This window comes from Lactuca virosa, chromosome 2 (assembly GCF_052849685.1).
Source record: "Lactuca virosa cultivar CGN04683 chromosome 2, Lactuca_virosa_CGN04683_v6, whole genome shotgun sequence".
Taxonomy (NCBI): domain Eukaryota; kingdom Viridiplantae; phylum Streptophyta; class Magnoliopsida; order Asterales; family Asteraceae; genus Lactuca; species Lactuca virosa.
In genome coordinates, this window is record NC_136427.1 from 151,668,261 (window position 1) to 151,683,116 (window position 14,856).

Sequence of the window (14,856 nt, forward strand, 5' to 3'; positions counted from 1 at the left end):
TATGGTCGATTTATCATATTTTTTGGGCTTTCCAACTACTCATGATGACAAGGGTATGTTTCATTCTTAATGCAAATATGCGTTAGTTCAAACTGGATGCCTATGCCTAGCCACTTTCGGACCCTACTCTGTATCGTAGTCTTGCGAGTGGACTTCAATATCTTACATTTACCCACTCGGGGCTATCTTATGTCGTGCATGATAATTGTTTATTTATGAAGGACCCAGGGAACCGTACGTACATGCCTCAAAACGAATTCTAAGGTACGTTTGCGTTACACTTGATTACGGGCTTCAACTACATTCCTTCTCTACTACGAGCCTTATTGCCTATTCAGATGTTGATCGGGGGGATACACGTCCACTGGATGGTACACTAGTAGCTATTGTGTTTTCCTTGGCGACAATCTCTTATCTTGGTCATCGAAGCATCAACAAACTGTTTCTCGCTCTAGTGCTAAAGCAGGATACATGGGTGTCACCAATATTGTAGTTGAAACTTGTTGGCTACAAAACCTTCTCCGATAATTTCACTCACCCCTTGCCAAAGCTACCATTGTGTACTGCGAGTGCGTCATAGTTGTGTACCTATCGTCTAATCTTGTGTAGCATCAACGCACCAAACACATAGAAATGGATATTCACTTTGTGCATGACAAGGTTGCTAGCGGTCAAATCCGTGTTCCTCGTGTCCCTTCCACCCTTCAATATGCAGACATTTTCACCAAATGGCTTCCATCATCTCTTTTCATGGATTTCAGATCTAGTTTGAGCATTTGTTCTTGTCCTCCCGCTCAAACTGCAGGGACGTATTGGCATATACATATTTGTAGCCCATATGTTGTATAATTTAGTTAGCCCATTTATATGTATTAGCCCAATATCCTGTATTTGAATATATACTGTTAATTAATGTAAATTCCATTCATGAGAAACTAATTTACTATCAGAAAAGCAGGTTATTAATTCTTCCGTCCGAAGCAGCTTGGAATTGGATAGCGAGGTCTAATTCTTTGAGTATCGATTGCTAAAAATAGAGCTAGAAATGGTTACTCTCTTAATTGGGATGGTTGGCATAGTGACCAGGTTTTAAACTGTATGAACATGTTGTAAACTTGTAATTATAGTTTCTTGCTATCTTTTAGTTTTAATAATATTCTTGCTATATTCCAAAAAAACTGTTTATTAATCACTATTAAACAAAAGTAAAAACAAAAACTCTGTTTCCCATAACTAATCCCCAATCCCCCCCCCCCCCCCCCCCCCCCCACCCACCCACACACACATCTTTAAGATTTCAGTCTTTTTGGCCCAGAAATATGTGAAATCAAACCGGAGCAGTTGAATGATTGATTAATTCCTCACCAACTTGTGCCATTCAAATTTCCTTCAATCACTTTCTGGAACTGATCATCTTCCATTTTAAATAATGATGAACATGATCTGGATATCACTTAAATCTTTATGTAATTTATTTATTATTTGAAGTGGATAATCCCAGTTAATTAATTTCTTAAGATGGGATCATTTTAAAGTCGTTTACATGTTTAAAAAAATGGAAGCATGTTTCGAAAGTAGACAATTCACAACTGAAACAACATATAAAAACTATTCATAAATTAATGTTTACAAAAATTAAAAACAAAAGACAAAAAACAACAAAAACAGTTGGGATAGGTGTAAAATTTATTTTTTTCAAATTAACTAGAATTAACATATAGGTTTCAACTACACAATAAATTATTTAGGCACATGATATATATATATATATATATATATATATATATATATATATATATATATATATATATATATATATATATATATATATATTTGTGTGTATGTGAGTGTTTGTGTGTGTTTTAAACATATTATAGTTTTGTAGGAGAAGCTAATTAACTATTAATGATTAATTTTTTCTTTGAGTGCATATTAAGTCATGAAAAAATGCTCAAAAATCATACACAAGACACCACAAGGAAATGAAAAAAAAAGATCAAATCAATAATATATATAAATATAAAATAACCATCATCTACCTATTTATACAATGTAAATTAAAACGTGAAAAGGAAAAATATTAAAGCCACAACACTCTTATCACCCTCTTCCAATGGTAACCAATTGTACATTTTTTTTTTACATTTTTCGGCATATAACCCTTTAAGCTCTTCTTCATAGATAGGATGGCCCAGAACAATGAAGTAGAAAGGAAATGGTCGTTATAGAAAATATTGATACTTTGAAGTGCAATGTTCAAGACCTTATTAAAAAGGAATGGGTGTGGATGAACTACTTTTCAAACATATCCTTGTGGAGCCTTCTTTATTGAATTCGTACTCGAAATATAACCTGCATAAATGTATATGAAGTTGTTAAGGACATGTTACAGGATATAAATTTTGATTATAATGTCGGAAATGGTTAAAAATATCGGAAAAGGAAATAAAGAGATATTACTTACATGATTGTAGCTAGCAAACAACGAAGTTATGGGAGTCTAATAATGAACTGGGGGTGGAGGAGAACCATAGATGTATACGGGCGGTGGAGGTGATTTTACGGGTGGATGGGGAGATATGTAGTGGTATGGAGGTGGTGGGGACTTAACTGGTGGTGGGGGTGAAGTGTAATGGTATGGAGGTGGTGGCGATTTCACAGGTGGTGGAGGTGAGGAGTAGTGATAAGGTAGGGGTGGGGATTTAGCCGGTGGTGGAGGCGAAATATAGTGGTAAGGGGGTGGTGGAGATTTCACAGGTGGTGGAGGTGATGTGTAATGATAAGGTGGTGGTGGGGATTTAACCGGTGGTGGAGGTGATGTATAGTGGTATGGTGGTGGTGGGGACTTCACCGGTGGTGGAGGTGATGTATAGTGATATGGTGGTGGCGGGGACTTAACCGGTGGTGGAGGTGAAGTATAGTGGTAAGGAGGTGGTGGGGATTTCACTGGTGGTGGAGGTGACGTGTAGTGGTAAGGTGGTGGTGGGGATTTAATCGGTGGTGGAGGTGAAGTATAGTGGTAAGGAGGTGGTGGAGATTTTACTGGTGGTGGAGGTGATGTATAGTGGTAAGGTGGTGGTGGGGATTTAACTGGTGGTGGAGGTGAAGTATAGTGGTAAGGAGGTGGTGGAGATTTCACTGGTGGTGGAGGTGATGTGTAATAGTAAGGTGGTGGTGGGGATTTAGCTGGTGGTGGAGGTGATGTGTAGTGGTATGGTGGTGGTGGGGACTTAACTGGTGGTGGAGGTGAAGAGTAATGATAAGGTGGTGGTGGGGATTTTACTGGTGGGGGAGGAGATGTGTAGTGGTATGGTGGTGGTGGGGATTTTACAGGTGGAGGAGGTGAAGTGTAATGGTATGGTGGTGGTGGGGATTTAACTGGTGGCGGAGGTGATGTGTAATGATATGGTGGTGGTGGTGACTTAACTGGTGGTGGAGGTGAGGTGTAGTGGTATGGGGGTGGTGGAGATTTCACGGGTGGTGGAGGTGATGTGTAGTGGTATGGTGTTGGTGGGGATTTTACTGGTGGAGGCGGTGAAGTGTAGTGGTATGGTGGGGGTGGAGATTTCATGGGTGGTGGTGGTGATGTGTAATGGTAAGGCGGTGGAGGGGACTTCATGGGTGGGGGAGGTGAAGTGTAGTGGTATGGTGGTGGTGGGGATTTGACTGGTGGGGGAGGTGAAGTGTAGTGGTACGGTGGGGGTAGAGATTTCATTGGTGGTGGTGGTGATGAGTAATGGTAAGGCGGTGGAGGGGACTTTACTGGTGGGGGAGGTGAAGTGTAATGATATGGTGGTGGTGGGGATTTCACGGGTGGGGGTGGTGAAGTGTAATGATATGGTGGGGGAGGAGATTTCACTGGTGGTGGAGGTGATGTGTAATAGTATGGTGGAGGTGGTGACTTAACAGGAGGTGGAGGCGATGTGTAATGGTATGGAGGTGGTGGTGATTTCACTGGTGGTGGAGGTGATGTGTAGTGATAAGGTGGGGGTGGTGACTTCACTGGTGGTGGTGGTGAAGAGTAATGGTATGGTGGTGGCGGAGATTTAACTGGTGGTGGTGGTGAAGTGTAGTGGTATGGTGGTGGTGGAGACTTAACCGGGGGTGGAGGTGATGTGTAGTAGTATGGGGGAGGTGATGATTTCTTAGGTGGTGGGGGTGATGTGTAGTAATACTTGGGAGGAGACTTCACTGGTGGTGGAGGTGAAGTGTAGTGGTATGGTGGTGGTGGAGACTTAACCGGTGGTGGAGGCGATGTGTAGTAGTATGGGGGAGGTGGTGATTTCTCAGGTGGTGGGGGTGATGTGTAGTAATACTTGGGAGGAGACTTCACTGGTGGTGGAGGTGAAGTATAGTGGTATGGTGGTGGTGGAGATTTAACTGGCGGGGGAGGTGATGTGTAGTGGTATGGAGGAGGTGGTGATTTCTTAGGTGGTGGGGGTGATGTATAATGGTACACTGGAGGAGACTTCACGGGTGGAGGAGGAGACTTGTACAAATAAGTCGGTGGCGGTGGTGGTGGAGATTTGTAATAGTAGGGAGAAGGAGTGGGCTCCGGCTTTGGCTTTGGCTTTGGCTTCTCACATATCTTTGAAGGAGTCTTAGGAGCATATGCAAAAGCTTTAGCTTGAAGGACAACCTCATAAGCGTTTTTGGACTTGACCTTAAGCTCAGCTCCCTTCAAACCCCCATGGAGATTTGTTGGAATGTTACATTTTGTTCCATTTGGTGCCATATGAAGCTTAGCACTACAACCTTTAGCTCCTCCATATTTTGAATAGTCCAAACCCTCGACAGTAATTGCATATTTACCGTTGATCTTAGTCTTTCCATATACAGAAATTTCTTTTTCACCAGCAGTCTTGCATGTGACCTCCACAACAGCACCTTTTGCACGCATTTATAAAATAAGTCAACATCATGTTTCGTTTGGATCAACCTTTTTTAGCACTCGGCAATAACTGATTTGTGATCTAATTAATATCAAACTAAAACATGGTTTGGTATGCTTGGTATAATTTTGAATTGATTTTATTTAATAAATCATTATCATGCATGAATTCTTTAATAAAAAATAATCATAAATATATGATACGAAATGTAGAACTTTCATAGAAAGAATATGCGTAACTTTAAAAAGGCATCTTTAGTTTTTAAAGTATTGTAATTTTTAAGGATTTGAAAGATATTCGTTTTTTCAGTCCACATTTATATGGTATAATAATAAATAAATATATAATTATAAGGTCATATATAGCACGTTATCTCAAAAATTAAATAAAAGCTTGTAAAATCATGCTTTAATTGTATAAAAATACATAGTTTTTCATTTTCATGTTTCTTAAGATGTAAGTTAACGAATAAAATAAAATAATTTTCATGTTTCATTTTTAGATCAATTGTTTTTGAAAGACGATTTTATATGTGTGTATTGAGGGATAAAAATATTGAGGAAAACCAGAAATGGAACATGGGTCAACCATCAAAGCACATGCATACTGCCGAATTCATATAAAACTAAATTTATACCTTTAAGGTGGTGCTTCGCGTGTGATTTGATAGGGTATTTCCAGTCATAGCAACTGTAGCAGTAAACTTTACCCACGACCTTTACGATGGCTTTGTTGTGGTGAGGGTGAGGGGCCGGGTGGTATGGGGTTGGTGGTGGTGGAGAAGTATAGTAATAGTGTGGAGGAGATTTTGCTGGTGGTGGTGGAGACTTGTAGTAGTATGGTGGTGGTGGTGACTTAACGGGTGGTGGTGGAGATTTGTAGTAGTACGGTGGGGGTGGTGAATGCACCGGTGGAGGAGGGGATTTGTAATAGTATGGTGGTGGGGGTGATTTCACCGGTGGTGGTGGGGACTTGTAGTAGTATGGTGGTGGTGGAGAATGCACCGGAGGAGGAGGAGACTTATAGTAATATGGTGGTGGTGGTGATTTAACTGGTGGTGGTGGAGACTTGTACTCATAAGGAGGTGGTGGTGACTTAACCGGTGGAGGAGGAGACTTGTACTCATATGGTGGTGGTGGTGAATGAACCGGTGGAGGTGGAGACTTGTACTCATATGGTGGTGGTAGTGAATGAACCGGTGGAGGAGGAGACTTGTACTCATATGGTGGTGGTGGTGAATGAACCGGTGGAGGAGGAGACTTGTACTCATAAGGTGGTGGTGGTGAATGCACCGGTGGAGGCGGAGACTTGTATTCATATGGTGGTGGTGGTGAATGCACCGGTGGAGGAGGAGACTTGTACTCATAAGGTGGTGGTGGTGAATGCACCGGTGGAGGTGGAGACTTGTATTCATATGGTGGTGGTGGTGAATGCACCGGTGGAGGAGGAGACTTGTATTCATATGGTGGTGGTGGTGAATGCACCGGTGGAGGAGGAGACTTGTACTCATAAGGTGGTGGTGGTGAATGCACCGGTGGAGGTGGAGACTTGTATTCATAAGGTGGTGGTGGTGAATGCACCGGTGGAGGTGGAGACTTGTATTCATAAGGTGGTGGTGGTGAATGCACCGGTGGAGGTGGAGACTTATATTCATACGGTGGTGGTGGTGAATGTACAGGAGGAGGGGGAGACTTGTATACATATGGAGGTGGTGGTGAATGTACCGGTGGTGGTGGAGATTTGTACTCATAAGGTGGTGGTGGTGAATGTACCGGTGGAGGTGGTGACTTGTAAATGTATGGTGGAGGTGGTGAAGAATAGATGTAAGGATCAGCTGAAACAGCTACAAGGTTAGCAACAGCAAATACCGTGAATGCGATGACAATAGGCCATAGACTAGCCCTTAAAGGGCGGCCGCCACCGGCGGTAATTCTCATGGTTCACCGGTGATGGGTGAAGAGGGTGGAAGGGGGAGAGAGATGGTGAGGTGATGTGTTTGGAAGTAAAGTTGATGATATATATAGATAGAAGACAAAGAGAATAGTCGTTAGAAGGAAGCTGTCAGGCAGAGAGTAAGAATGCAATTTGTGTATTAGAAAAACTTGCCAATGGTAATACAGCTGGGACACATGCTCTACTTTTTTAAGTGGTCGTTTACAAGGGTTTGAATCGTTAAAACTGCAACTCGGGTTCAACCCTGTATATATGTTGTAGATAAAGTCTATATGTTTACTTTTTATACACATTTACGTATAAAATACAATCAATAATAAAATGATATTTTTGTTATTAACGAGTCTTAAAAAAGTTCATTATCTTGAGCATTATTGAACTTAGAGGCGGCTCAACTCATTTACACTCACTTTTTAAGGTTGTTTTGTTTGAAACTATGTATCTCCGTGCTCTAAAAATTACCCGAAGTTTTAATAATCGACAGGGTTAGAAAATATGGATGTATAGGACAATTTAGGTAATTAATTAAAACTAGTACTTGTCATAATAAATAATTCAGTAATGATATTCAACTACTACTCAAATATTCATGATAATATACAAAAATAGTGTTATTTATATTTATTAAGCTTAGTAAACAAAAGAAATAAGTTTTGGTCAATATTAAGTTTTTTTCAAACTAATAATGAAATTTTATATACGGATTATAATATTAATAGGTACGGTAACATATTTTTTAGAACGTTATTTACCTGCTCCAAATTTTTTATGCTGTGATCCAGACAGGTGCTCTGCCACTTCTAGTATAAATTATAAAATGCCTCATTTACAATCCTACTTTGCTTTGGAAAAGCAATATAACTATTTTTTTAATAAGTTTAAATATAATGGTTTGATTTTCTTAAAATATTTTATTTAAATTTATCTAATTGTTCTTAATAATTCTTAAAAGATATTAACAAAGCTGATTGTATTTGACAAGTTTTTGTTTTACATTTTCTTTATATATATATATATATATATATATATATATATATATATATATATATATATATATATATATATATATATATATATGATGGGGACTAAAAATAATTTCAATGGAGTGCTAGATGATGTTTTGGTGTTTTCTTTTGCAAGGTGTCACCTTTTGAAGTCAACAAATCATTTTCTCATTATCTCACATGCATGTCGAATTTCCTCACAAAAATAGTATCTTTGATGGAAACAAAATAAAATTGTCTATTTCCATGATAATGCAATACCTAATCTATGAACTTATTTCAACAACTTACTATTTACAAATTTTCAATTTGCATATCATTTGTATCAAGTTGAAGAAGTTTTACAAAAGAGCCACTATATAACCTTTATTACATATGTATGCATGTGTGGGTTTATTAAAATTGTTACAACCTACTACTTGTAAGAAATGTCAAACACCATAAAAGCATCATTTAAACCAATTGAAGCCAAAAATTAAAAAAAAAAAAAATTCGTGGATTGAAATAGTCTATCAGTTTCTGAGCTAGATAATAATATATTTTTTGGTCGGCGAAGGCCAGCAAAACGTATTAATATACAAGTACGTAAAATGTAGCATATAGTATAAGTTATGATTGTATAGACAACACAAAAACCATTAGAAAGAACAAGCAAATGGGGGTTTTACATTTGGGACAACTTTATGAAATTATTCGATTTATCGTATACTATAAATAAAATGACATTTATTTACACTTTATTAAAGAGATATCCCTAGAAGGCTAGAACCTCAGAGTTTCAAAATTTTGGCCTTTTACTCCTACTCTTTTCTAATTCTACAAGAATCCAATATAATATTAGGGTTGTTGCATGTGTTTTTTGGGTGGGGTAGGGGCGGCTTTTCATTGGTACATTTCACAAAATCTAATAATTAATTACGTTAATAGTAAAATTATATATACGGTAAAATTCGAAAGAAAGCAGAAGGAAACAAAAGGAGAAATTATGCCATTTTATCAAAATAATATCATTGTTAAACCCAACTGAGGAATACTATTTTATCAAATTGTTTCTTAATTGTGTTATCAGGTTTCGTAGTTGGGCTCGACATTGTGGATTCCATAATGAAATAACTTTTTCGAATATTGGTTCGGTGTTATGTTCATGTAGATTTTCGTACTGATACTGTAAAATTACCCATCACTGTGAAATTGACATTTTTTTATAAAATTAGAAGTTATGTAAATATAATATTCATATTAAAATTCAAAACTTCAATTCGTATCCATATGAGCACGGTTTGATCCTTTCCCATTATAATTTTTTAAGCCGTTCAAACGTCGGGTCCGGGCTACACGATTATCTGCCCTTGATCCACTCCAATCAGTGATACACACAACACACCTATCCAATTTTTATTTTTATTTTTCAGTTTTAACCCCAAGCTTTCACATTTTTACCATTTGGGACTAACTTTTTTTAGAAATTTCGTCTAACTTTTTTTTAGTAAGAAACTCCCACATTCCTTTACAACTTTTCTTTTTAAAATTAGTTTTTTAGAAATTTTATTTTACAAATTCTTTTATATTTTCTATAACTTTATTTTTCATGAAATTATTTTCTTTTAAAAAAACTTTTTAGACATAATTATTTTTAAACACATTTCATTTTTAAATGTTTTTAATAAGATTTTTCTGTTTTATATATCATTTTTTATAACTTTCTCAACTTTTATTTTGTTATTTAGAACCTTTTTTTTTTTAAAGTTCGTTTGTAAAAATTATTTTACATTTTTTATAAGTTTTTTTTTTAATGATTTCATCCAAACTTTGTTTACAAATTGTTTCCAGTTTTTTTATACATTTACCTTTTTAGTTTTTTTATAGTTAAGTTTCATCTTGGAATTTTCTTAGTAAGTTTTCTTTTACAGGTTTTTTTTATAATTATATTTAATTTTTTTATAATATATTTATATTTTAATTTTTGTGTATATTTTTATTTGTATTTACTTTTGTTTTAACAGATTTGTTTTTACATGTTTTTAACACTTTTCCCCTTTTTACAGATTACAAATTTAGTTCACAAGCATGCGGGATGTTACCAGCGTTACTTTTGCATGTTTCTAACTACATTTACCTTCTTTTCTATAATTTAAACATTTAGTATTTAGTATCTCTTTTGAATAATGCCACTTTTAAAGTGAGTACTTTTCGTATGTATTTTAATACCAGCGTTACTTTATAATAAAATGAAGACCAAGGTGGCATCCGATTACGATTGGATCTTGGAGTACTTACTTGTTTCTTTCTTTTTCTTTCTTTTTTTTTTTTTTTAATTTGTCTCCACTCTTAGTAACCCCATCACAAATTTTAAAACATTTCTTGCAATTTTCTTTCTTTTTAATTATTATTTATCACTAAGAAATGATTGAAGGCGGTCGTTTGCATTCTACTTGCACGATTCATTTTAAATGTCGACATGATCCAAACATGTTGCTTTAATGAATAATGATCAATAAATTCAGTTTATATTTTATATATTAATATAATTTAATACTTTTCGTGTTTAGACCATATAACTTTTATACTTTAAAGAGAGAGTGTTATTTTTGTGAATTATATTTGTAAAACGAATTAGTAATAAAATGTTTTAGTCATAAATTTCATGAATGGCTAAATATCAAATTCTAGTTGAATGTTTTCACTGTATAGGCTTATTAGAATGAGAGCCATATGATAAGGTAATGAAGCTGTAGGTATTGGTCTTGACGGACCATCTAGAAAACAACTTAAATGTCTTAAAAATGGCTATCAATATAATCATTTGAGTTGCATAGAATTTGAAAATAATTAAGATTATTCTTTTTTATGGGATAAACACACTCTTAATGAATTAACTATGTATTCATAACCTTTAAATTAAGGGGCATTTACTCGTATTAAATGTTGATAATTTAATTACACATTTTGGTAACTTAGGGGGCTCTCTTTTGGTTTTTTCCGCAAGCCTCAAATATCATTTAATCATGAAAATATTTATAGTTTTATCGTGTAATTATGAAAATATTTGTAGTTTTATGTGATGTAAATAACATTATGATTTTATTTACAACAAAATCAAAACATGTTTGTTATGTTTTAGAAAAAATAAAATTCTTAATATATATATATATATATATATATATATATATATATATATATATATATATATATATATATATATATATATATATATATATATATATATAGAGAGAGAGAGAGAGAGAGAGAGAGAGAATATTATTATTCTTTTAAGAGTAGATTACACAAATCATCTCTCGAGCAGGTGTTAAAAAAACACATTTTATCCCTATTTTCAAAAATTAATTTGGATCGTCCTTCATTTAGTTTAAACTTGCAAGTGTGATCCCTCCAGACATAAAACGACTATATTGTCCTTAATAATTTATTTTAATGTTTTTAATTCATTTATATTGCCTATAATTTATTTATATAATTATTTTAAAAGATATTGAATATTTGTTGGTCCCGCCTTCTTTTATCCATCATTCTTCATCTTCCTCTTTCTTTTTTAAAACAATCCACCATTGTATATATACAACACCACCACCGACACCTCTTGTAGTCATCACTATAGTTACCGCTAAGACCTCTTACAACCACCAGATCTGATATTAGATTCAAAATCTAGAATCCGAAACCTAATACTAAAACCATAATCTAAAGCTCAAGAAAAAAATGAAATGAAAACCGATTTTCTGAAATCTAAAACCATAATAAACCAAAATCTAAAACTGTAACGAACACAAAATCCTAATCTAAAACCTGTAATCAACATGAATTTTCGAGATGAAATCCTCAAACCTAAAACCGGCCATGTAAAGGAATACAACTCCCGACACTGATTCAGTCAATTTAAGCATTGGAATTGTTGAAAACTTTATGGATTGACTCCATAACAACATATGCAAAATGGAAAGCTCCAATCTTCTTCATGTTACTTATCTTACAGTCATGAATACAGATCAATTTCAAACAACAGTTCCTTGATCTAAGTGTTTTCAAACATCAAAGTAAAAAACGAGGAGAAAGAACAATTGGAAATCGTTGTAATAGATGATGACAACAAGAAAACGAATCACTCAAATCAATCTCTAGTTGTTAAACCTTCATCTTCGGTGAATAATCTGAAACCGATTTTGAAAACAAAATCTAATTCTTCTAGTAAGAAACTAGGGTTGAAATCGAGTATGAAGAAAAATGAAGAACCAAAATACCTAGGGCCGTATTTTGTGAAACAAGCTCATAAATCAATATTCTATAGTGATGATCCAAAAAGGTGCTCGATTTTGCTATATGTTCGATGAAATCGTTTGAAAGTATTCAGTTGGAAAAACCAAATCTAGAACATGAACAAAGGCCAATACAAGGGTGGTAGGTTGGACCATTTTCATTTTAAAAATAACAATACATAAGGGCAATTGTAACACTCGTTTTCCAAGATAAATCAGTTGAGGACTCGGCGGGACTAAAGGTAAGATTTTTAGGGAAAATCTAGTCCCACGATGTGGTAAATAGAGCATCACTACATGGCATGCCAAATGCATGAAACATACGTTTTCTGTTAGAACAATGTTCTTTTAGGATCGTATGATTCTATGCAAGTTAATGAATAAGGACGTAATAAAGAACACGAGAATGACACTGAATATGTCGTATGATTAATACTTCAACACCTCAGAAGAGCTCGATAAAGAACTTCAACTGTAGAGGTGTTTTTAGGGTTACAATATTAAATGTAATTATCAACTCTTTAATACGCATACACGCATGCATATTTATAACCCTATTATCTAATCTAGATAAACACAAAATAGAAAACCTAGATAATCACGGATGGACAGGCCCAATCCGGATACAAAACGTAAGGTCCAAGACGCAACACAAATGGACTTAACAATCTCCCCCTTTGCGTCTTTGGAGCCGAAACCTCAATCCTGTTTAACAACAGAAGCCTTCTTCACAATTTTAAACACCTTCGGTATAACGGCCAAAAGATGGTAGCGAAACGTAATGTACCACCGAAGCATGTCTGTAAAATTTTTCTTATCAGCCTCTGAATTCTGCTTGCACCGATGTATGATGTTGATGATGTGCTCCAAGCAGTCTGTTGAAAATAAGTGCTTGTCAACCAGAGCAAACAGAAACCTGTGAGCTTCACCCTTGGTAAACATCACAGTAAGATTCGTTGAATCTATCTGTCCTATCTTCATCTTGTTCACATCCCCTGGTTTCGGTGTAGTCTTCACAGTCGGCTTTTTGTTCATCACCTTTGCTATCTCTTGATCCATAGTAGCAACTTCATGGATGTAGGAGGCCAACATTCTCTTCAGATGTTCTAAAATAGGATCATATTCCTTAGGATTAGTGAGCAGAATGTTGAACAGCAAAATCCAGTCATGGGGATTGAGATTAGGAAGATCTGCTAGAGAGATAGTCGACACCGTGTTTGCTGAACCACGTGTGATCTTGAAGTGAACGTTAACAAATCTCCCAGCAGGCGAGGGTTTTAGTACCTTGACTGTAATGATCTTCTGAGCACTCCAAGTCAAGTACTGTGGTTGCCCATGCTTCAAATAGAAGTCTATCAACTCTCTGTCAACCTTCGGATGAGGAAAAGGAACCTCAGCAACTGAATCAAAACAGTGGAATGTGAATGCCTTCTTTGTAATTGGCATGTCAAATTGCGAGTCCTTGGAATTATCACAGTCAAAAGAAGCAATGGGTTCCAACCAATAAACAGATGGAAACTCAATCGCTTAATTAACAAGTGTCTCTTTCGTCCACAAGGGAAACAAGGCCTTTTTGCAGTTCAAGGCTTCTTCTTCTTCCTTGTTTCTCCTTTCCCTCTCCTCTGCTTCCTTAGCAATTTTCAGATTTTCATCCAGCTCTCTGTCTCTTTTCTTTTGTTTGAGAGCTTCAGCAATGGTTTCTTCAACATCACTTTCACTTTCATCAATGGTTTCCTTTGGCTTTGCTTGTGAACCAGAACCTGAAGCTACATTATCCTTCAGTTCGGTTGTGACTCTCGGTTGAGCACCTTCTGTCTTCACAATTACTCTCAGTTGAACAACACGAGCACTCTCTCCCCCTTGTTTTGGAGGTATGAACCCCTCCGAAACACCCTTCATTTCATGCAACATCGCAAGGGCAGGAAGTAGTTTGGATGTGAGGTGATGGCGGATGGTGAGAGTTAGAATAGGATCATGAGCACCAAGGAGATTGGTCAACATGTCCTTTACCTCTCCTGCACAACTCTTATACACAGCCCGTTGTGTCTTCAACAAACATTGAAAGGCTTCTTTTAATTATAGGCTTAGGGTAGCTTATCTTCAACCAAATATCGAGTCTCAACATAAGACCGAACATTGGAAGAAGTACCTGTGATGCCGATGTGGTCTGTTGAACAGGCAGGTTGGCTATATTATATAATGACTAAAGAGGAAGCAGAAATCTCAAAAAAAATAAACTGGATCTTTTTGGGAAGAAATGCCTTGGTAGTAGAGAATTTCATAAAAGACCACTCAAAAAGAAAAAGAGATTTCATAAGGTAACCAGTAAGTTCTTGAATTTAATAATTCACCATCAATTCATTATTGGTGTTGGATTTCGGGTTTCACTCAGCACGTGGTATACGTATCTAAGATCACAAACACAGATGGGGTGTAACCATAAACCTCAGTGGTAAGGACCGAGAGTCTCAAGGGTTACAATGGTGAACCGAAAGTAGTTGTAGAATATAAGAGAGGTGGCTAAAGAACCGAAAGTACCTTCTGCTAGATAGACGTGACAAAGCAGAAAAACTCTTAACGCATATGAGAAGAGTAAGGTAGCTCTAGACTGAGTTGTAGTTAATGGCCTAATTGGGAAGAAACGATAGGTATAGATCGAATCATTAAGGCCTGCTCAAAGTCGTAGAGGCTTTGGTCAACATGCAGCAGCATGCTTCTAGGGACCCTTAACTAGTT

General features: G+C 36.2%; 1 protein-coding gene across 1 annotated transcript; it reads right to left on the reverse strand.

Moving 5' to 3' along the window:
* Positions 1-1,983: 1,983 nt before the first annotated feature.
* LOC145159613 (uncharacterized) lies at positions 1,984-6,900 on the reverse strand. The gene is made up of 3 exons (XM_079078633.1): positions 5,530-6,900; positions 2,465-4,887; positions 1,984-2,352 (listed from the first exon to the last, which is right to left on the reverse strand). Exons 1-2 carry the CDS (start codon positions 6,827-6,829, stop codon positions 2,501-2,503), a joined length of 3,687 nt encoding a protein of 1,228 aa, XP_078934759.1. The 5' UTR covers positions 6,830-6,900; the 3' UTR covers positions 1,984-2,352; positions 2,465-2,500.
* Between the last annotated feature and the right edge of the window lie 7,956 nt (positions 6,901-14,856).

Coding starts and splice junctions, on each gene's coding strand:
- LOC145159613 (XM_079078633.1), bottom strand. CDS start 6,829: ATGAGAATTACCGCCGGTGGCGGCCGCCCTTTAAGGGCTAGTCTATGG. Junction 4,888..5,529: donor CGCGAAGCACCACCTTAAAG/GTATAAATTTAG, acceptor TGCGTGCAAAAG/GTGCTGTTGTGGAGGTCACA.